Source organism: Ambystoma mexicanum, chromosome 9 (genome assembly GCF_040938575.1).
Source record: "Ambystoma mexicanum isolate Mex_15411 chromosome 9, UKY_AmexF1_1, whole genome shotgun sequence".
In the NCBI taxonomy this organism is placed as follows: domain Eukaryota; kingdom Metazoa; phylum Chordata; class Amphibia; order Caudata; family Ambystomatidae; genus Ambystoma; species Ambystoma mexicanum.
Window position 1 is genome coordinate 591,729,778 of NC_090931.1, and position 24,403 is coordinate 591,754,180.

The 24,403-nt window shown below is 48.2% G+C and overlaps 1 protein-coding gene across 4 annotated transcripts in view; it reads right to left on the minus strand.

The window, feature by feature from the left end:
* The window catches only part of PIGL (phosphatidylinositol glycan anchor biosynthesis class L), a 760,299-nt gene that overhangs the window by 45,316 nt on the left and 690,580 nt on the right, over positions 1-24,403 (minus strand). For all 4 annotated transcript variants that reach the window (XM_069615215.1, XM_069615214.1, XM_069615217.1 and 1 more), the window contains one exon: positions 15,443-15,474. In XM_069615215.1, the coding sequence (XP_069471316.1) occupies positions 15,443-15,474 (32 nt within the window). The remainder of the gene's footprint in view (positions 1-15,442; positions 15,475-24,403) is intronic.

The following is a 24,403-nucleotide window of genomic DNA, read 5'->3' on the forward strand; positions in this document are numbered from 1 at the left end:
TGCTGGGAGGCAGTGCAGGTGTGCAACTGGGCGGCAGGGACCTGAGACCCGAAATCAGAGGGTAGCCCGGTGACCAGTGCAGTATCAGACAGGAAATCAGCAGGGGAGAGGAAGAGAGAAGGTAGAAGCAAAGAGGAAGGTCTTGAGGTGCTTCCGGAACCAGAGATGGTTCGCCTCAAGTTTCAGAGAGGCAGGGAGGCTGTTCCAGAGGGAAAATTCTACCGATGAAAGAGATCTACCACCAACTCATTGGTTGGAGAAACGAATGCCCCAGAGGGAGTTGGAGGTGCAGGAGCAAAGTGGCCGAATAGGAAGGTATTTACGAAGAGAGAGTTGGAGGTATTGAGGACCCAGGCCCCAGAATGCCTTGTGGGCAATGCAGAGGGTCTTGAACTTAATCCTTTCAGCCACTGGGAGCCAATGCAGAAGTTTCAGTGCTGGAGAGATAAGATCCCTGGGCTTGAGGCCAAGGACAAGTCTTGCAGTCCTGTTCTGGATGAGTTGCAGAGGGAGGAGAGTAGAAGTAGGCAAACTTAGAAAGTTGCATTAGTCCAGCCTAGAGAGAATGAGAGCTCCAGAGAAGGTGAGCTTCTGGGGGAAGGAGAGGAAAGGAAGAGTACCTCTGAGGAGGTGCAGTTGGTAGTGTGACTTCTTAGAGACGTCAGAGATGTGAGAAGAAAAGGAGAGTGTGGAGTTGAAGATGACCCAGAGGTTCTTAGCCTCACAGGTGAGAGCAGGAAGAGGGCCAAAGGAGGCCGGCCAGAGAGTGACAGGAAAGGAGGGTGCAGTTGTGCCGATGAGGAGAATCTCTCTTACTGGCATTAAGGCAGAGATTGTTGGCAGAACACCACTCCTGGATAGCAGACACATAGTCAGAGATGAGAGAAGGAGAAGAGGTGGCAGAGGAGAGCCTGAAAACGAGCCGTCATCCGCATAGCACTGAAAGTTGGAGAGCAGAAAGCGGCAATGCAGTGGGCGAGAACTGCCAGGTATTGGTTTAACAGTCATGGAGAGAGGATAGACCCCTGGGGAACACCACAGGTAGAGAGTGAGATAGAGGAAAGGAAGGACCCAAGTTGGATCTGCGAGGGTCGATCAGAGAAGAACGAGGTCAGCCAGGCCAGGGCCTGATCAGTGATACCCAGGTTATCTGTCACGAACCTCGCCCAAAACCCCCTCTGGCAAACCCATGGGCCAGGTGGAGTCAGGACTCGGGCCTCTAGAGCCTGGCATCCTCTTCAAAAGCCTACATGGGGCCAGTCCTGGCGCCTATGACGGCAGGCTCATACACCATGAACAACAATGTGCTTGGGAACTACTTTATTGTATTGTCAGCCAACATGGAGGCATCCACATAGCTTGGTTCCTAAGAACCAAGCTATGCGGTCTAGTGTTTTGGGTGTGGCAGGCCTGGAACTACTTTCCCTGGGTCTACTTTACCTGGGCTATATAAACCACACCCTGACTGCAGAACATGCTTCGTGTTACTTTGCAGCTTGCAACGTGACGCTCACCGTGTCCAGCTATTCCCTCAAACCTCGGAGAAGCAGAACCTGCAAGGAGACAAAAGGAACATCATTAGCAGCAGCATCTTACCTGCAGTCTTCATCTTTAAACACTCTCAGCTACTGAGAACAGCTTCCTCGAATCTGCACGCCTCCCGGACGGAACGACCTGAAAGAGGAAGATAGAGGCAACATTAAAGAAAGCTGTAGAGACATTTACAAATTAAGAACTGCTCAAAAGGCTTACATGGCTGGTCGCCTCTCGGCTGGCACCACTCCGGACATTCCACTCACGCTGAAGAACACCGCGACCTACAAGGAAGGAAAACACAGGTTAGCAAAGGCAAGACTTTGCAGCGCTGCGCATAGCACTTACTTACCGCATCATAGCGCTCTTAATGCACCATCATTTACCAGTGGGGCTCAACCAAGCCAGTTCGCCGCGCTGAAGCTCTGCATACCTAAGGGAGAAAAAAAGAGACATTTTAAACAAAGAAAGGCATGCAGGATAGCAACAAAACTAAAGAACAGCAATAAGACCTACCTCAACAATATCAAACGGGCCGGCATCAGTGAAGTAACTGGACCGCACTCGCCCATGAAAGACAATGCGCCCCTGCAAAGAAGGCAGGACGGAGAGCACGCCTAATTCTACCACAAGGCAGAACCTTCCCTGCAGACCACATCAGGGCAAAGCTGAGAAGCATACCAGCCAGTAACCCAACTGGGTGGCGTCCCTGTGGATACCAGGTGAGCGTAACATTATCACGCAGACGATTGAGCAGGATGGCATGGTTGACCGTGTGAAAGGTAGAAGAGAGATCGAGTTAGATGAGGACAGAGGGGCGATTAGAATCAAGGTTAGAGAGCAGGTCTTCACGGATGTTCAGGAGAGCATTTTCCATGTTTCTGGCTGCTCTGAAGCCAGAGTGATGGTCATGGAGACAACCAACAGATTCAGTGTGATGATTAAGCTGGGAGATGGCCAGCCTTTGCCCAGGAAAGGAGTGATAGAGATTGGGCGATAGGTAGCCGGGGAGGAGGGGTTCGGCTGAGGGTTTCTTGAGAAGAGGGTGCACATGAGTGCTTCAGGGGGGAAGGGAAGGCTCCGGTGGTGAAGGAGTGGTTGCAGAAGTCAGCCAGGGCAGTATTGAGGGTTTCAATGTGGTCCTTGATGGTTTTGAAAGAACAGGGATGAACCTGTTTTGACGAGACTTTCATAGATTGGACTTGTCTAGAAACCTTGTCAGGGGAGAACAGAGGAAAAGAAGAGAAAGAGGGAGGAGAGGTGGCCACAGGGAGGACGGAGGTAGAGGAGAGAGTAAAGGGAGGAGGAGAAGAATACAAGAGGGTGGACAGGATGTACTGGGTTTTAGAGATGAAATGAGAAGCCAGAGCTGTGCAGAGGGCCTGGGAAGGGACAGGAAAGGTAGAGACTGCAGCAGGATTGGCCATCTCCTTTCCGATTTTAAAGAGTTTGGCCGAGTTGTTAGAAGCCGCAGAGACGCAGGCTTGGATGTGTGGCTCTCTTCTTAGTGTGGACAGAGAGCCGGTATTGCCTTTGGAGCAAGCGGCAGGCCAGTTTGTCAGAGGATGCGCAAGAAGCTAGCCATTTCCCCTCAGACACCTTGCACTTGCGTTTAAGGGTGACTAGGTCAAAGTCATACCAAGAGTTGCACTTGCCTTTGGGCTTCAAGCAGATCCTCATGACAGGGGCAAGAACATTAATAGTATCAGAGATAGAAGAATGTAGCATGGAAAAGGCTGTGTCAGGATGTGAGTCAGGCAGAGGAAGGGGAGAGAAAGTGGTGGCAAAAGCCTCAACTGACATACGCTTCATGGGTCGGATTACTGAGAAGGTGGGTGGCAGTGCTGTAGTTGGCCTGGCCTGAGGGGTACACTACAGTGTAAAGTCTGACCTTAATCACTTATAGGGACTCCCAATGTTGTCAGATAAGGCAGAGTGATATTAAATGATGATTGTTTAGAATCACACACTGTTGCTGGACAGGAAAGCCAGGATTTGATCTCAGTCTGCAATTTAGGCACTTGACCCCATATCTAACCAGCTTCAGTTGTGAAGATTAGCCACGCGTCACACTTAGACAGATTGTGAAGATTAGCCATGCGGCACATTTAGATTGTGAAATTAACCATGCGTATCACTAGATAGAATTGTGAAGATCAGTCATGCGTCACATTAGATAGAATTGTGCAGATTAGCCACATAGAAAAACTTGGAGAGTAGCCAATGTATTAACTACCCCGCTCCTGCTTCCTGCAACACACCACCCAAATACTGTACATGACCACTGGGCTAGCCAACCTATGCACATACACACCCATCAATATTAACACACGCTTAAAAACAAACAACCCCGGACACTAGACCTTATACCCATACGGATACAACAAGCCAGTGTGCACAACCTTAAATACCAGACAATCTACACACAAAACACAGAGACACACTTCAATATAACAGTCACATAGAAAACAATTCAGGCAGTGGAACTTACCCATACAGATACAACAAGCCAGTACACACAACCTTAAATACCAGTCAATGTATTTATTTTATTTTGCATTTATAGCAGCACACAAAGCCCAAGGGCATCTAGGCGCTAGTTACATTGGAAGAGGTCACATCCGGTAGTTACAACCATAGTAAAATACATGTGGCACGAGGACACCAGGTCACACCAGGTAGGTTAGGGGCATAATAAGATACAAGCAGCACAAGGCCACCAGTTTGCATCAGGTAGGTTACGGTCATAGTAAAATACGTGCAGCACAAGGCCACCGGGTCGCATCACGTAGGTTACAGGCATAGTAAAATACAAGCAGCACAAGGCCACCCGGTTGTATCAGGTAGGTTGTGGTCATAGTACAATATAAGCAGCACAAGGCCACCAGGTCGTATCAGGTAGGTTGTGGTCATAGTAAAATATAAGCAGCACAAGGCCCCAGGTCGTATCAGGTAGGTTACGGTCATAGTAAAATACATGCAGCACAAGGCTAGCAGGTCGTATCAGGTAGGTTGTGGTCATAGTAAAATACAAGCAGCACAAGGCCACCAGGTCGTATCAGGTAGGTTACGGTCATAGTAAAATACAAGCAGCACAAGGCCACCAGGTCGTATCAGGTAGGTTGTGGTCATAGTAAAATATAAGCAGCACATGGCCACCAAGTCGTATCAGGTAGGTTACGGTCATAGTAAAATACATGCAGCATAAGGCCACCAGGTCGTATCAGGTAGGTTACGGTCATAGTAAAATACATGCAGCACAAGGCCACCAGGTCGTATCAGGTAGGTTACGGTCATAGTAAAATACATGCAGCACAAGGCCACCAGGTCGTATCAGGTAGGTTACGGTCATAGTAAAATACAAGCAGCACAAAGCCACCAGGTCGTATCAGGTAGGTTGTGGTCATAGTAAAATATAAGCAGCACAAGGCCACCAGGTCGTATCAGGTAGGTTACGGTCATAGTAAAATACATGCAGCACAAGGCCACCAGGTCGTATCAGGTAGGTTGTGGTCATAGTAAAATACAAGCAGCACAAGGCCACCAGGTCATATCAGGTAGGTTACGGTCATAGTAAAATACACGCAGCACCAGGCCACCGGCTCGCATCATGTAGGTTACAGGCATAGTAAAATACAAGCAGCACAAGGCCACCAGGTCGTATCAGGTAGGTTGGGGTCATAGTTTGATACATGCAGCACAAGGCCACGGGGTCGCATCCGGTAGGTTACGGTCATGGTAAAATACATGCAGCACCAGGCCGCCAGGTCACATCAGGTGGGTTGCGGCACAGGTCAAGTTTGGCGTGTTGCAGACAAAGTAAAGGTTACAAGTGCAGTGCAGGCTGGGGGTCTTCTTCGGTGTAATATAGGAAATGTACCTAAACTTGCTAGCACAGTGCAAACGTGGTGTATGTATGTCCACATAGATATTGCTGTGGCGTAGGATTTATGAGGTATTTCGTGCCGTGTGTCAGGTGAGATCCAAGGTTTGGTAGGTTTCACCACGTCGAGCAGGCAAGAGGATAGAATAGAAATGTGCGATGCAGCCGTGGATCACAGGGTATGATAGATGTCAGAGTTGTAATCATCATGCTAAGATAGCGGTAATACAGTTGCACGAAACTAGAAAATGCAGCATTCTACTTGCAAAACTCGTAAATGGTTCAATTTATTACCTGGTGAAATGAAGTTGAAATCAGTAAGTGACTTCAGGGATGTTATTCAGCATCCTGTGCTTCAGCAAATTCAGTGAATTCGGCCAACTTCATTTGATAACATGTGTGAGCTGGGCTATCTTTTTTATCTCAAAAACCAAAATTCTGGATTAGAAGTGAGGCTATCCATGTTGAAGTCTTCAATATTCGATCCCAACTGAAGGATAAAACAGGCTAGATCACTGCGATTTGCCTGGTGTGGGTATCAACTTCATCAAACCGGGGATCGGTAGAGGCTTTGGAAGGCCCAGCAGATTTAGCTGCCATAGACACAGCTGCAGCAGCCTTTCGGTGAGCTAGTTTAGCTTCCACACCTGTGTGCTGGTGTTTGTGCAGTTCAAACAGTTTCTATTGATAGTACTATACTCTTGGCTAGCTTCGTCAAATAAAAACCACAGTTCAGGGTTTTCATTGACAGTAGTGTCTCCCATTGCAGCATCTTCATCTAAATTCTCTGTTTCTGCCTTCTTATTTTCTTTCAAATCGTTAAGAGCATTCTCCAGTAGGTTGTCCATTATTTTCTTTCTCCATGGGTCCGGGGGCTAGCTCTTCCTGGGATTCTTTTGGTGGTCTCTGTTGGTTTGTCTGAAGATGCATTGAGGAGCCACTTCTTTCAAGCCATACTTTGAGTTGCGCCATGTACTTTTTACCAAACAATGCAGAATCTTCCATATTCTGAAAGAGGGTTTGGGAGCCATTTCCTGCAGCGCAACATATTCAAGCATTATTTCTTGCCTGAAAGATGTAGCTATCGAATAGGTCTGCCCAAACAGCAAAAACGACTTGCTGTACATTGCCATTGCATTGTTGTAAGCAGTAGAAAGGTTGGTGGCGCCTGCAAATCCTTGTTTCATATTTAATTTGTACGCATTGCACGCAAACAAAAGCAAGTGAGCACTTTTCAGAATAAAATGCTGAAATGAGGTCAAGTATTTATCGAGCGGATTAATTAGATCAGCGAAGCTCTTCTTGTTTTCTATAATAACTTTAGCCACCAACATGCCTAGGAACTCAGAATCAACTATGGTTTCTTCAGGACAGCATGATTTGGAGCTTTAAGAGTCAGGAAACACTGATATCAGAGTTCTGGTTTCAACGTAAACTTGGAGGACGCCAGAGTATTGGCAAAGGTTTGACTTTGCACTGAATTGAAAGCAGGATTCCTCGGATCAAATTCACCAGCGTTTACTTTGTTGAATCAAGACCATTTAACTACTTTACTACCAAGCTTAGACAAGATATCTGATCCAGCCATTATCGTGCCAATTGTGTCTTGTCTTAAAGGGCCCTTCTTACCATTTAGTGCCCCTTTTCTTGGCTGGCCTTGAGTTGTATTTCCACATCTCTTACTGTAGACGCACCCCTCTGTCCTCGCTGACTAGCCCTTGTACCACGTGCCACTGTATTGCCTCGCTGGTCTCTCCCTGCAATCGCACCCCGCAGTTGACCTCTTGCAGCTACACCACCCTGCGGTTGACCGCTTGTTGCTGTAGCCCCACGCATTGGACCACAAGCTGCAGCCCCACGCATTGGACCCCTTGTCGCTGCATTTCCACGCATTGCCCCTCTTGTTTCCACGCACCACAATGCCCTCTTACTGTCGACTGACCTCTCGTTGCTGCTGCTTCCCCAGAGGGGGAAGGTGGCAGTTTGGAGAGCCCCAGTTCCTGTCCCCCTCCCCTTGTGCATATATGTGCTTGGGCAGTACCACTCTTAAATCACTTCATATCTCTGGCCAGTCTTTTTCATCTCATTTCAGACAATTCGGGAGGACAGCTCAGGGGCAACATGCTTTCCTTGGAAGCAAGACGACACAGAGCAACACAGGTCCGATCCCTGGGTCCTCGCTTAGAAACCTCTGGGTACTAAGCACGTTATAAATGATCTATTATATCATAAATACCTGCATTCCCGGCAGATCACCCGCAACAAGGCAGTCCACCAGAGCCTCCAGCTGGACATCTCCTGTCAGTAGCCCCGTACTGGCACCAGAGAGAGATAGAACAGCTGTGCTGCACAGAGGCAACAGTACACGGCAGCGAGGAATACTATGCGCCTCCAGCTGACAAAACTGCCGGCAGTGATAGAGTGGCCACTGCGTGGCTCCCTGACACAGACTAACATATCGCTTACCTGAAATGCAGCCACGGAGCAGCTCCCTCATAACAAACTTGACCACAACTCAATCACTAACCTACGATTGCACTGCATTGTTGCTCCCTGACACGACCTGGAACATGGTTCAAAGTGGGCCATCAATGATCAGGCTCGACATACCTGTGAAGCAGAAAGGGGAAGGGCTTAGATCCCTTTTTATGTGTTCTCTTATCTGTAACAACTCCAGGTCAGGAAGAACAGGTAAGATTGGCCCCGGGAACAAGTGGGAGAGGACCAATGGTAGGCGGAGGGAAGGACAAAGCTAGGGACAGTAAACAGGAAGGTGTGGTTTGTTCTGTGAGGTCACAGGAGGAGGAAGTGGCAGACCAAGAGACTAGAAGGATAAAGACACTGGACGGAGTTCAGAGGTGGTTTTCAGAAACGGTTAAGTACTGATTTGTAATAGGAAGTGGTACGGTGTTCTGAGTGTGCGTGGAAGCAGTGTGAAAGAGTAGAAGTGAACGAGTAGGAAGTGAATGGAAGGTGAATGAGGTAGTGAAAGGAGGGTGACTGATAGGTAAGCTGCTGGAGTAATAGTCAAGAGGAGTTGTAGATGGGAGCAGCACCAGAGTGGAGCGGGGAGTAGTAGTAGAGTGAAGAGGAGAGTAGTAGTAGAATGGAGAGAACAGTAGAGTGGAGAGGGAGTAGTACAGTGGAGAGGGATGTAGTAGTAGGGTGGAAAGGTGAGTGGTGTACGATGGAGAGAGTAGAAGTGGTGTGGATCGTAGTAGTGGAAAGTAAGATTGGAGGGTGGAAGTAGATTGTAGGAGAGTGAGACATCAGAGAGACAGAGAAGGACGACACAGGGAGAGGAGAGAGAAGGTGGGTGGAGATGGAGAGAGAAGAGTAGGTGAAGGAAGGAAGAGTGACAGATTCAGGGAGAGGAACATTGGGGTGCGAAAGGAAGGTGGCAGATTGCAGCTTGACTGTCTGGAATGAACCACTAGAATCCCTAGAACTAACATAGGGGTAGAGTAGGCAACCTCTAGGAAGTCATGGGGGAGTTAAATAGATATGGTTATTGCCTTTACGCACTCACGGCCAGACAGTTAGAACCTAAACAGTAGGGGATAATAATCAGAAGACACTAACCTGGGGAGTGGGGTCTCCTGTGTCAGGGAGGGTCTTGCTGTTTCTAACAGAGAGAGAAAATGACTGCACTTACAGCTACATTCAAGAAAATCAATAAAAACCACCCTTGAGCTGTCTTTGGGAGTTGGTGTATTAAGGCCCACTGTGACAATCTCCAAGATTCCTTTTCTTTTCTTATGAAAAGTTTGGTTTTAAGAATAGACATACATAATCCCCCTGCCCAGTATTCCTCTCGCTGTGTCCGGGGGGGCGCTGCTGCGCCTCACTGCGGATCTCCACCAGCCCTGTACATTTATGAGGGGCTCTGCATAGAGGCCCCGCTCTCCATTTCTATGGTGGCCCTCTCATAGGTTATTTTTTGTGTGCGCACGATAGGGGGCAGTGCATTCACAATGACCCGTGTTCTTGGCTCCCTGAAATGCATCCCCCGGAGCGCCAACAGTATTAATCCCAAATTCCAAGGGCTACATGTTTGGTAACAATGCCCCTTGAGTTTGGGAGCTTATTAATAACTGTAGATATGCTAGGGAAGGATTGCATTGGTTACATCAAATAATTCACATTCAACTGATTGGGCATTGACCGTTTCCTTAATCATTTTTGGCCGGTCTCAGACAATGAATGTACGTGTCACACATGCAAAAAGCGTGGCCAACGTGAATGAAATAATCGTCTCCGCTTTGAATGAGAAACTCATCTCTTGTTCAAGAAGTGAGGGACACCTTCAATCAAGTTGCAAGTGAATCAATCAGATGCTGACTGACCAAGGAAATTGGTTTCATCCTTTTGTCAGTTACACGCTTTTAATGTAGTCACGATAAAGGCAAGATATAGTCACATTCCGTCAATGTGTCCAGTAGATGTTGATAGTCTTCAGCAGGTTTCACATAGAAGAAACGTGCATAATATCAAACACAGTTATCAAGCTATTCAGGTTAATATTCGACACCAACAATAAACCACCACAACCCCCATTAACACATTTGGATGTCATTGTCATGCACCAAGTGTCCTAGAGAAACACCCACCAAAATAACTGAAGAAAGCTAGTTCTTTACTACTTAAAGCAATCCTAGCACTATTTCCCAGTTAGCAAGAGCATGCTAGATATACAATGAGCTTTGGTGGCCACATAATTGCATACCACACCACTTTTCAAGTCTTTGTCTTTCAGTTAACAAGCCTATGCATTCTCTCAGTTGGTGAGTTGATTAACTTCAACTTAAACTGTGAAGACTCTTTTACCAATGATTTGCAAAAGGAAAGCACAATCCTGGTAAAACTCTTTCCCAGTCAAGATCTGGTCACCCTATTTGGACCAGAACTACAAAAACCAAATCAAGGAAGATAAATACCGTCCCAGATAATCTATCTCATATAGAATATATTCACTGAACTGCTGTATACGTTTCAAACAAAAAGAACCATATCCATCACAAACCAACCAGTATAACAGGAAGGACCCAAGTACACCACTACTAGCAATCACAACAGTTCACATATTACTACTACCAACATAGCTAGCAAACGTCCCCAGTCCGCTTACAAACAAGCTTAAACAGAAAGTGTACCAGCACATAGAAAGTAGAAGGGGAAGGATACCCTTATTCTGCATTGGAATACAACTACCTACAGGCAAACCTCATTTAAATCGCTTTACGTACCTCCAAATATCAAAGCATGGACTCTCAGGCCTTCTTGCCTGACACTCCATCCACTAATCTAGTCACCATTCAATGATCACCACCAAACCCTATACACCCCTTAGCAAGCGGACCAAAAACATCAACCCCAATCTCCATCCAAAAGAGCTACATTCATAGAATGTAAAAGCAAACCACCAAGCAGGCGCAATTCCCCAACACATTCACCAATTATTCCCCAGCCTTATTGGAAACCAACAGTAAAAGGACAGACCATTAACATATTCATCAATGGGACCAATTATTTAGAACAATACTAGTTACTCTTGCCCCCATCCTCCCTAAAACAAAGTTCATCAGAAAAAAAACAACAAACTGGTTCACAGACCAAGTCCTCCTCGTCCTAAAACATGGAAGCCAGAGAGAAAAATGAAACACACAAAAGCTAAAAGAGAAATACAAAACGCATGCCCAGTGATATCACCAGACCACAAACAAGGAAACAAACACATTTCATGGTACTGTCCCAACTAAGATAAGATAACCTGTTAAGGTAATAGAACCTCTGGGCACCATCCTCAAAGATCCCGATATAGCCATCTACCAAACGCTACTCAGCTATTATACATTCAAGTAAAAAGCCCACTGGACATCAGTGGTCTCAGCGAATACCTAGCCGTTATCCAGTCCTGGATGTTGACTGCCTACCTTAAACGTAACCCTTCCAAGACCGAATTTGTTCTCATCAGTTCCTTTATTAAACAACAACTTGTCCAACAATAGCTCAATGATATGCGCCGAAAATGATTTGATCTACATCTCTCTGATTCAGCAAAAACGTAAGGCTTCACCATCGAAAGCAGCCTGACCTTCCAGAAACACATAGCCAAGAAGGTCCAAATGGCCCGGCTACAAATCTCCACCCTTTGCATAATCAAACCCTTCATCCCACCGGAGGACTTATGGACTGAAGTGCAGGCCCTTGTGGTCCACATCGATGGGGGAAATGCCCTCTCGAAGGGGCTCCCAGCCTCTCACTTTGCTCCCCGCCTCTCACTTTGCTCCCCTTAAAGGAGTCCAAGTCCTCCACCAACACCTTTTTACAAGTGCACAGAAATGTGTTAGAATCCCCCTTGTCCTATGCAAACTTCACTGGCTTCCTCTCTAGGCCAGGATACAGCTCAGTTCAAGACTGCATGCATCATCTACAAAGCAGACACAAGTAGCACACCAGGCGGCTATGCTCCACATATCTAATGGCACACGATCCTCCCGCAGGAAATCGACCAACTGGCTTGAATCACGTATCGCCCTCGAATATAGGAGCCCCAAACAATCCTTCCCTTGTCACACACATACTTTCTGGAAATCTTTGGTACGGAATGCCTGTAGAATTCTCCAATTCCACAAAGCTATCAAAACATTGCATTTACAACGATACCTGACTTAATCCGATGGAAGCAGGGACTGCAACTCTCACTACTATGTTACTGTTAAAAGAATCCAATGCATTCTCAGGCTACCAACACCCTGTAGAACACTCTGCTGATTTTTAGATAGGTCTGCACTTTAAAGAATAAAATAAAATAAATAGCCTAATAGACCAAGGGAGGGGTTTCACCTCGAGCCATCATTTGAGAAAGGATTCTTAGCAAAATTAATGACTGCTCCCAAGGTCTAGAAGGCTATTAGCACATAGTGGCAATAACAATATATGTTTGGGGTTGTGGTGGTGAAATAAAAACATCAGTTAATATTAATTAGTAGCCGGGGAGGGGTAATTGGCCTCCCAGCCAATCAGGAAGGTCTGAATGCTGGCTTTACCTCATGGTAAAACCCACGTTTCAAGACCGCTGGACAGCCCGAGGCTGCCATTTCCCCCCGGAAAGCAATTAAGTCCTCCTTCAACCCCTCCCTCCAAACCACAATTTCCATCTCCCCCTACCATCCTTCCCCCACCTCCACAACTTACCTGAAGCTGCCTGGTCCCTCGCAGGGAACACTGTTCCCAGTGCTTACCCTGCCAAGGCAATGGCCACCACAGAAAGGGAGAAGGGACTACGTGTAGTTCCCTTCTCCACTGTTCACAGCGGCCATCTAGTTTTTGTGACGAATCAAGCGTATTTGTCCCTTCTCCTCAAGGGGGAGCCTTCCGCTTTGAGTCTTGGGAGGTGAGCCTGCTCCGCAGGACCCTCCCTAGGGGTCTGAGCAAGTGGGACCTCACTGGGAGAGACTGCCCCAAGGGGACAAGGACTGCCGTTCCTGTGAGGAACTCCCCAGGCCACACACCATAGCAGCCAATATGGGACTACTTGCTGTGAAGAATAATGGGATCCCTGTACATATGGCTGAAGACAATGCTGAAACAAACCCATTTGGAAAAGGAAAAGAAGATGTCTGTTTAAGGAGAAACATACATTTTGACACGGGTAGAGTAACGAGAGAGAGAGAGTGTCGTATGCAGGGGAAGCCGCCTGACCTGATCACACCTGGCAGAAGCAGAGCAGAGACGGGCTGTGGAGCCCAGGACTTTCGAGGCGGCAAAGAACGCCAGCGTGAGACACCATAGGTCCGGCACATAGAACTGGGAGACCAATGTGAAGCAGGAGACAGATATCCTGCACCAGGTGGTGGCGTAGCCAGGACCAGATCGTGGTGGCCAGGACACCCAGTGAAGCACACCGAGACCACCACAGTGGGCACCCTATCGCCAGTACCCATATACATCAGCAGCAAGAAGGGAAGCGAGAATGGGAAGCCGACAAACAAGAAACAAGATACCGAAATAGTACTGTTTCGTTGAACGACAAGCCCTGCAATGTTCCTCTGCATATACTGAGGTACAGGGGAGAAAGGGAAAAGCAGGATGCCGCCGGGGCAAGATCATATGAAGAGAGAAACTCGCCCCAGTCATAAAGATGAGATATTCACTAACAAACTGTTTAACTGGAAGGGTGGAAACCGATACAGAACATAACGAGCAACTCTGTACAGGAAATAGTTTAAGACTGGAAACGAATACCATGGAAGGAAGATAAACTACCTATGAGTTTAAAGGTGAAAGGTGTAGAAAGCCTGGCATAAAATCCTGTAATGAGGGATGTGAGAAGACTACTAAGTGAACAAGATAAAGAAAGAGACAGTTACAGAGAGAGAACACAGAAAAGGGGAGTTATCAAGTTGAACCAAAGCTAGGTAAGCATGGGTTACAAGATTGTGAGGATCTACAAGTGTAGACAAGACTTTGGGAAAGTATCTCCAGGAGAATTATCACAAGTAAAGTAAAGAGACGCTAAGTCCCAAGAGCATTGTGGAAAAGCTAGACAAGCTTTTCAAGGAGATAACCAGAGACTATTCCAGAAGATTGCATTAGGAAACATATACGAGAAAGAGAGACTTTTAAAACACCAGAAGATAAAAGATGACCACAGGAAGACATTCTCTTGGACTTGTTTCAGTTGGCTAAATTAGTGGTACGGTCAGGTAGAGTTAGGTTTGGAATGAGGACATTTTACTTTGGGACTTCACGACGACCAACAAACACATTTAGTTCCTTTAGCTAGGCTGGGAAATCCCTCAAGCGGTAGGGAAAGATAGACCTTATTCCTTTAATTTCATTGAAAACAAGTCAGAAAGTCCTTAACATGCCCGATTCCTTCTTCCAACCTGCCACAGTTTGTACTTTTTTTATTTTCTTCAGTTGAGAAACAACGGTTACCATTTCTCAGCTTAAAAAAATAATCTATTAGCATCCTGGAGAAACATGGCAGAAAGCTAATAGCAGTAAACCGCTCTGAGCTTTACCTGGTTTGCTAATGCTCCGGTTAACATTAAGACCCGAGCAAAACTGGCCTCGAGACTTAGCTAACCTGGTGAAGCCCCCGCCCCGTCGGGGATTTTTGCTTATGTAAAATTAATAGGCAAAAAGTGTTAATTAAATGTGGCTCAATTTAATACCACTTAAATAACAAGGCTGACTTTATAAGATACGCATTTTAAACGTACTGTTGGGTGACCTGGAATTGTTTTAACATGAGCATGCATTTGGTGTATAAAAACCGAAAGCACTGTTCTATTTATTAGCTTTCACTTTTGTGCGTTAAATTAAATCGTTCCTCTCACGCTGGAGGTGTTGAAAGATACTCAGAGTGAGGGTCTTGTAGAAATAAATATTGCAGGAAAATTGCACATCTATTGCTTGTATGCAGAGAAATGCTTTCTGTTTCCTTGTGTACATCTGAATTCAGAATGCAGTCAATAACAGTATTTCCACTAGCTCACAGTTCAATAATGACTTCCATGGTAATTACAGTTCCAGGACTGACTTGCATGCGCTAGTAACAGTCGCAGGACGGAGGACTCAAAACAGAATGAAACGAAGCCAGTTTACAGACATGAAATGGCAGTGGGTGGTGCCAAATTCCAAGGCTTCTAAACGCACTCTACTCAGGAGACGAAAAACACAACACGGCATAACCCAAAGAGCCGAAACTAGACATAAAAACATGACCAGAGCCAGGGTCTTTATCCACGCCAGCGAAATCTTTAAGTAGGACACGGAAAGAGGTTCCTTCAGAGTTCTAGGTACTCAGCACCTGTAACTGACTTAGCTCTTCCTTCCCCTTCACCCACCTTCCCTGCTCTCCCAACTAGCGTCTCGATGTCTCTGGGCTCTGCGCTCTTTACAAGTGTACAAATAAATTAATTAAACACCACAACCACTGTATTCACATACCTGTTGCCGAGTGCAAGATTTCACTGCCTTTAGTTGAAACATAAGTTTAAACTACACACACATTACCTTCATTCAGCTTCCCTTCCGAGAGCAGGTACCTGTGAATGGAAAGAGAATAAGTGGTCAGCAGCTGGCTGGAACAGAGAATCACACTTCTAACTGGCTAATAAGGCTAAGTACAATGTATTCAATTTCACACAAGATCCTACCTCGCCTAGTACCCATAATGTACTGTACTGTCTAGCTTGTAACTGCTGAGACCTCAAAGGCAATCAGTTGCTCTCGTGATTGACATATTTGCACAAACATGCTACTCACTCCACTTTCTAGTACAGCATACCCAAATTAGTTGACTGTGCCCCATGCTCAATAAATTACTCATACATCAAAAGAAATCACATATTGTGACAGGGTCAGGTGTCTGACCCTGTCAGGGTGGAATGGGGTCCACTCTCAACCTGGGGTGCTAATGGGATCATATTTTCTTGAATATCTTTTGAAAGAAATGTCATACATATTAGCTTTTTTAAATTGCTCAGAATGAATATCTATATCAGCTTTATGTAAAACGATATTTTTTAAATATGTGTTTTATCAAATTAGACGGATTTAGATATGTTTGCGCAGAAACATCGCACATCAGTGATTCACATATCCTAGCGCCGCCAGCTATGCCATTATTCGGAGATGGGAACAGAATGTTTATGTGCAAGTATCAGAGAATGATTAGCACAAATGTATCACACACAGATCATGTGTAGTGCCGAGATTAGACTTGCATCACTTGACTCACAGTAATCTGACAAATTAATTAGTAACTTAATCATGTGAGGAACATACTTTTTTTTATAAAAACAGAATGTTTAATGTAGAAATGACATCACATCAAATCGGAGGGGAACTGGGATCTGAAGTTACTCCCATTATATTGCCCTCTTCATTAATATGCCAAATGAGTGCAAAGGGGATGCTTTAGTATTAATTCACTTTTGGAAAACTGTCCAATCACATCAATCTAGAAAAATCCAAACCCAGATATTTAAGGGGATACACACTCATTCACTGATGTATTGACTGACAGTCTGGCTGGGAGGAGCTAGAAAGAAGAATTGACAACAGGAAGGATAATAGAACAGCTTTCTTTCCTCTGGGCATATCTTGGATTATTAGCAGACCACTATGAAATCATCTTATATAGAGTTAACCCCCAGGCCTTCATCAGAGGAAAAGGAAGCAGACAGGCCCAATGCAGGAGAGAAACCAGGCTGTGGAGGGAAATAGACCCACCTTGCTGACTATAACCACCTGTTACCAAAAGGGGAGAATTAAACTATTCCTTAAGGGTACCCACCTGTCTGTGAGACAACCAAAAGAAATTACTATCTAATGTGACGAATCCCAGGAGGTTGTCACTGCTTCCATAGGGGAAGCACCTTCCCATGAGGCCAGGAAGGTGAGGCCGCTAACCAACAGTCCCCCTGGGGGTGGTACTCAGCAGGTGGATTTCATAGGAGGGGAAGCCCCCTATGGGACCAGTAACAACTATCATGGGAGACCGCGGTATCCACCTTACATCCCCATCTCTCCTTCAGCCCCACTCTCCTCACCCCTACCCTTCTATCCTATATGCTTCTGTAGTATGAAAGTAGTAGGAATGAGGATAATGAAGAACTGAGACAAGAAACTTGGATGAGGAAGAGGCGCAGAGCCACACAGATCACTCAGAGGAATCTAACTGAACGGTCTTGTCTTCAGTCACAGAACTCACTTGGGAGCAGCATAAAAACTGAAGAGGGACTCAACCGACCATCAGAGGCTCCAGAGTGGAACGGCGAGAGGGACCCCGGTGCTGGCCAAGGACAGCAGCAGTAGACACGCTGGGCAAATGAAGGTCTGGCTGGAAGGCACGCCAACACCACAGCACGGCAGAACAAGGCAGTCCGCCTGTAAGAAGCATGCTGAAAAGAAGCAAAAGCTGCAGAGCCACTACAGGGAGTCGGAGAGCCACAGAGAGCCGGCGAGGCAGCAGAAGAGCAGGGCAAGCCCACAAATGTCCGGAGGGTTGCAGCCACGACCCTAAAGGTATTTGGTTGGCTGTGCATATGGTTGGGGGGTCCCCAGAGGGCGCAGAAACCCCTAGATTCCACAGCAGAAGATACGTGGGGCATAAAGAGTAACAGCTACAGGAGATTAAAGGAAACATTAATCGGATATCAAAAGAAAGGGAATAGGGTCTGAGACCCTTACCGAAAGGAATGGCATACTAAAACAGAAGTACCCAATCTTCCTTGTGACAGTACTTGGAGGGAAGGCAACCCAGGGCTCTCAAATAGGAGAGTGGGAAGCAAAGAGAACTGAGTTTGAGACATATGACTAACACCTGGCAGGAGAGTAAACCAAGTCTACAGGTGAGGTCAAGAGGCCTTGCGAAGAACTATGAGAGTGAAACATATGATAGAAGTACATGGCAGGGGAGTAAACCAAGTCTGCCTGGAAGAATAGAATACTATAAAGAGAACTGTGGAGCCAATGCAGATGAAAATGGAACTTGGCATGCGAGTAAACCAAGTCTATGTTTGGGACTAAGAGACCAGATAGAGAAGGAAATCGGGTCTACTGTTTGGAGAAGCACCCAGGCTACTCTTCCTTGTCACAGTACCTGGCTGAAGGGAACCAGGTCTGCCAACCAGGGTCAGGGACCCAGCCCAGCTTGGGAAAGCACCAGAGCTACCCTTTTCAATTGCAGTGTCTGGCAGAAGGAAGCCAGGTCTGCCAACCAGGGTCTGGGACCCCAGAGACAGAGATGAAGCCTAAAAAAGGGTGGTTGGGGAAGGGAAACATTCCCCTTCTAATTACTGAACTGTGTTAGTAACCTATGGACGGCCGGGGAAGGGAGTCAATCCCCCAGCTGGAGAACTGTATCAAGAGCCCAAGGAAGGCTGGGGGAAGGAGATATTCCATCCCCATAACACTTATGACTGAACTTTAAGGAACTTTGCAAACCCGGAAACTGCCTTTGTCCAGGGGAAGGGAGTTGTTTCTCTGTACTAAGAAGGTCTTCTTTTGATTTAGTTTAACTTAGAATGTGAGGGACAGAGTTAGGATTCTAACACAGTAGACTTTCACATTTAACATCCGGACTGGAACATTAGTATTTTGATTGAGGCAGGAAAACCCCTCTTAGAGTTCGGGCAAAAAGGGGTTTTCTTTTAGTTTTCAATTGAAAAAAAGTGTATGCCAACCAGCATGACATTTCCGTGTCAGAGTCCTACTTGTGCACCCCTACACCAAGTATAATACCAAGGGGAGATATAATTCAATGGGTGGGTATATTCTAAAGGGGAATATGTTCAAGCCCCGGCCCCTCTTATTTGGAAAGTACTGGGGGAGGTATATCAACTGACTGTACATTCTGGGAAATTAGTAAATATTTCAGAAACGCAAGTGCTTCTAGAAACTTTGGATTTTATAAAAATAGATCCAAATGCTGGGTTATAACGGGACATCACGGCCACATTTCCTGTGTAACGGCCGACTACAGAATGGCAGCCATATAATATATCTCACTTCGCACATGCCTAGAAAAATAAGTAATTGAAGTAATTGCCTGGTTATATCACAGAGCAAGGCCCGGTTATTGGCCATGAACTACTCAAGGAACAAAAGGAGAAGATGTTTAACTGTCCATTTTTCCCACTTTAAATTACCCATTGAAAAATGACAAATAAAATGTTTATACAGCTATGCAATAGAAACACCACTGGCCGGAATCTAGCAAATATATACGTTAAAATATGAATGTTTCTTTTTGCAAGCAATTGACATGCAGGAATGTCAAGTAGCCTGTCTTTTTATTGAGTTTTCTAGAAAGATGTTTGAGATACTGACATGCCGATTGTGTAAGCGGAAGGGGTTGATTTTCAACAAATGAAAAAAGAGATTTAGATAGGCAGGGATGTTCTGATTTAATGTGTTTACCGCTCAGCGCTCATCCTCCCTTCCTTCCCAAGACTTTAGTGTTCATTGGTTATATGGGAATTAAAGGTGTTAGCCGTTTACACGCCCCCTTTCAGGTGGATAGCTTGGTTATTGACCCATACTCATTCATATCTGCTGAAGAGGCCGATGACCAATGGGCTTTACACCTTTTTCCAGGGAGGAAATTCAAGCTCGGAGGAAGCCAGCTGACAAGGGGACACTCTTCCGGATAACGCAGAATGCCAGAATGTGCTGAGATGCAGGGACAGTCCCTTGGCTTGAGAGTGGAGAACCACAACACGGATGTGTTGGGCAGAGACCAAGGGCTCTGCAGGGGACACTGCTGCTTAGACGATGGCGGGGACCCAAAGCCGGTGTGGGCCTCTGAGGCAGGAATTGAGTAGAGAAGCACCACAAAGTACCAGCGTCTCGATGCTCAGATGCCAAACGGGAGAAAGAAAAGCCGAAAAGATGCCCGCACATCCCTAAGCGGAAACAAGGGCTTGCATCCAGGAATCATAGACGCTGACACTAATGCCAAGTCCCACCTCTGGCAAGAAAGTATGCAGCTTCCATGGGAGCTTGTGGAGAAAACATCAAGAAACAGGGCTGACATAGCCCATAGCCCACCTGGTGTTGAAAAAAGGCGACTCCTGCGAGGGTGTAGAAGGAACAAGTTACTTACCTGTAACTATTGTTCTCCAGCATGGGTCTGGCATGGATTCACATGCTCATGAATATTCCCCGTCGTCAGGCTGGGAATCCTCGGTAAAGAAAAAATCAGTATCAGTTTCGTTTCTGATCTGTCTTTCGTAGTAGTAACCAATCACTGATCTCTGCGTCATACTGACCACAGCCAATGACTGCCCTCTACCTAAGCCCCGCCTCTGGCAGCCATCTTCAGATTTGGTAGCACGTGAAGTGGCAGTATGACCAAGTGAAGAGCCGCAGAGGGGTAGGCGGGAGGGTTCGCATGTGAATCCATGCCAGACCCATGCTGGAGAACAACAGTTACAGGTAAGTAACTTGTTCCTTCTCCAGCATGGGGTCTGGCATGGATTCACATGCTCATGAATAAAGAATACATAGCAGTACACACATGCACAACCACGGGAGGTGGCAAAGGCTCAACATTAAGCATTACATCAAACTCAACATTAAGCAATTCTTACCTCCTCACCAGGCTCACCTTAGGCGAACAGGTTGCGCAGCACTGCTTGGCCGACCCTGGACTCCTCCCTGGAATCCCGATCGACGCAGTTAAATTTCGTGAAGGTGTGCGTCGACCTCCACGTAGCAGCCCTGTAGATGTCCAGCAAGGGCACACCAGATAGGAACGCCGTGGTAGCTGCGATCGCTCTGGTGGAATGGGCTCTCGGAAGGCCAGGCAGCGGTCGGTTTGTCAACCGATGACAGTACATGATACAGCCGGAGAGCCATCTGGAAATGGAAGCCTTCGAGAGAGCCTTCCCCTGGTTAACAGGTCCAAAGTTCACAAAGAGTTGTGACGTCTTCCGAAAACACTTTGTGCGGTCCACATAGAACTTCAGCGCTCTAGCCACATCCAGCGAGTGCAAAGTCCTTTCAGCCGGCGACAAAGGCGACGGGAAGAAAACAGGCAACACCAAGGGTTCATTGAGGTGGAAGTCTGACGGTACCTTGGGCATGAAGGAGGGGTGCGTCCTGAGCACTACCCTCGTGTCGTGAAAAGTCAAGTACGGGGGGTTGCAGGAAAGGGCCTGGATCTCTCCCACTCTTCGTGCGGAGGTGATGGCCAAAAGAAACGCTGTTTTCCACGACAAGAACTTCAACTGAGCCAAGTGCAGAGGCTCGAACGGAGGTCCCATGAGCTTGGTCAGCACCACGTTGAGCTCCCACGCTGGGGCCGGAGCCTTCACCGGTGGGAACGATCTGAACAGTCCCTTCATGAATTCTTTCACCAGACGATGAGACCACAAAGACGTCTGCCCCGTGGTTCTGGTGTATCGGGAGATCGCAGCAAGATGAATCTTGATGGACGCATGCGCCAGTCCAGCCTTGGCCAGCGTCAGAAGGTATGGTAGTACCTGGGGAGCCGTAATCCGTAGAGGGTTAATCTTCTGTGCGTGGCACCAGACAGAGAACTTCTTCCATTTGTGTCCATAGCATTTAAGAGTTGAGGACGCCCTGGCCTTTGCAAGAACCTCTCTGCAGTCGGCCGGTATGTCGTATCCTCCAAACTCTAACGCTGCAGGAGCCAGGCCTGCAAGTTCAGCGACTTCGGGTCGTGATGGAGGATGGCACCTCCTTGCCTGGAGAGAAGATCCGCGTCCACTGGCAGCTTGATTGACGGGGACCCTGACAAGTCCAGAAGGTCCGGGAACCATATCTACCTCGGCCACGCAGGTGCGACGAGGATCATCCTGCACCATGACCTCTTGAGCTGGTTGATGAGCCGGATCAGCAATGGCAATGGAGGGAACGCGTATAGAAACAGGCCCTCCCAGGGGAACGAGAAAGCATTGCCCATGCTCCTCGGCTGGGGAAACCTGCTGGCGAACCTCTGGCACTTGGAGTTCGTCGCCGTCGCGAACAGATCGATCTGGGGTGTGCCCCACCGTCGGAAGAGGCGGTCCACTAGATCCTGTCATAGTTCCCTGTCTAGTGCAGCCCTCTGCTGAGCGAGTCGGCGATGGTGTTTTTTATCCCTGCTAGATGAAACGGCACCAGAAATATCCCTTGGGCGACGGCCCAATGCCACAGATCCTGCGCCACCTTGGACAGGGCTGGGGACCTGGTTCCGCCCTGCTTCCTGATGTAGAACATGGTGGTGGTGCTGTCGGTGAAGATCCTCACCACCTTGCCCTTGAAGGACGGAAGAAAGGACCTGAGGGCCCAAAACACTGCACGGAGCTCCAGGACGTTGATATGGAGGGACTTCTCTGTCGGGAGCAAAAGGCCTCTCGCGTGCAGATTTTCGGTGTGCGCTCTTCACCCTTCCAGGGAGGCATCCGTGGTCACTGTCTCCTGGTGGCCGGGGGTCTGGAAGTCCATGCCCGCCATCAGATGCGCGCGGGTGCCCCACCACCGGATCGCTCGTCGGAAACTCTCGTTGAGTGTGATCCTCTCCTCGAAGCTGCCCGTCGTCTGGATCCAGCGCGCGTCCAGGAACTCCTGCAACGGGCCCATCCGGAGCCTGCACAGGCGGATGAGATAAATGCAAGAACACATCATTCCGAGGAGGGACTTGATGGACCTCACCCTGGCCGCGTCCGCAACCAGCATCCGCAGCACCTTGCCCAAGATGGCCCTCGTCCTTTCCTCCGACGGAGAGGCCAGAAGCGACACTGTGTCGAGCTTCGCTCCCAGAAACAGTGCGTCTTGCGCGGGCACCAGGTGGGACTTGGCGTAGTTTATGGAGAATCCCAGGTCCGTGAGTAGTTGGACGGTCCTTGCCGTGTGCTCTACGGCAAGCTCCTTCGTCTTTGCTCGGATGAGCCAGTCGTCCAGGTAAGGGTAGACGTGGATCCCCACTCGGCGCAGCTGCGCCGCCATCGGTGCGAGGCACTTGGTGAACACCCTGGGTGCCGACCTCAATCCGAAGGGAAGGGCTCTGAACTGGTAGTGACCCCCTTGGACCACGAACCTGAGAAACTTTCGGTGTCCTTTTAGGATGGGAATATGGAAGTAGGCATCCTCCAAATCCAACGACGACAGGAAATCGCCCTTCTCCAGTTGACCCAGGACGTGTTGGAGGGTGATCATCCGGAACTTCTGTGCCTTGATGAATTTGTTCAGTCGTCGTAGGTCCAGGATGGGACGCCATCCTCCCGTCTTCTTCTTCACGAGGAAGTATCTTGAGTAAACTCCGCAGCCCCGAAGCCTCTTTGGGACGAGCTCGATGGCGCCCTTCTTGAGCATCGCCCTTACCTCCAAGAGAAGTTGAGGGACGTGATGTTCTTTCCTGGCCACAGGGGGGACGCGCGGGCACCTCTTTAAAAACTCGAGTGCGTGACCCTGAGCTAGGGCGTCCAGCACCCAACGGTCGGTGGAGATGGACTCCCACACGCTGACGAAGCTCGCCAGCCGGCCTCCCACCGGGGTGCTTCGGTGGGGGCCCGACCCCACGGCCGGTTCAGTCCTGCTTCGACGAGGCTTTGCCGCCTTGTCCTCCTTGGTGACGACGGCGGGGTCCGCCTGACTTGCCTCGTCCCCTGTAAGCTTCCTGTGACGACGAACGGGCCGCTTGACGGTAGGTGGAAAATCCGCCGCTGGAACCTTTGGAGGCACCCTGTTTGCCTCCGCCGCTCCGAAAGGGCGGCCGCAGTTGCTGGAGAACCCCAAGAGCCCGGGCCGTCTCCGTGCCCGCCTTGATGGCTTGAAGGGAATCGTCCACTGTTTTCCCAAACAGGTTGTTTCCGTCGAACGGCATGTCCAAGACTCTGGTCTGCACGTCCTGACGGAAGTCAGTAGCCTTGAGCCATCCACGCCGCCTAAGGCACACGCCGTTGCCCAACTGGCGAAATCCAGTGTCAGCGATGTCCGTCGCAATCGTAATGGCGTGGTCCGACGCCACCTCTCCTTCCTGCAAGATCTCTAGGGCTTCCGCCCTCTTGTCATCTGGTAGGAAGTCCAGCAGGGGGGCCAGTTTGTACCACAACTCCCTGTCGTAGCGGACTACGATAGCCAAGGCGTTGGACGCCTTAATCGTCGTCGCTGCCGACGAGATGACTCTGCGTCCCATCGTGTCTAATTTCTTTCCCTCGCCGTCCGGCGGGGAGGTAGACGTAGAGGCCGCGCCCCCCCCGCTTTCTTCCTGGCCGCCGTGGAGACGACCGAGTCCGGGGTCGGCTGTGCCCGAAGGCACAAGGGGGCCGCGTCCGGGACCCGGTACTTCTTCTCGTACCGATCCCTTCTAGCCGGCGTCGTGGATGGGTTCTTGAGGAGGGCGAGGCCCTGATCCCAAATATCGTCCAGTAGAGGTACAGCGAGGACCGTCTTCCTCTTGGCCTCGCGCCGTTGATAAAGGACACCTTCCTTCTTCTTCTCTTCCGGGCAGAGCTGGAAAAG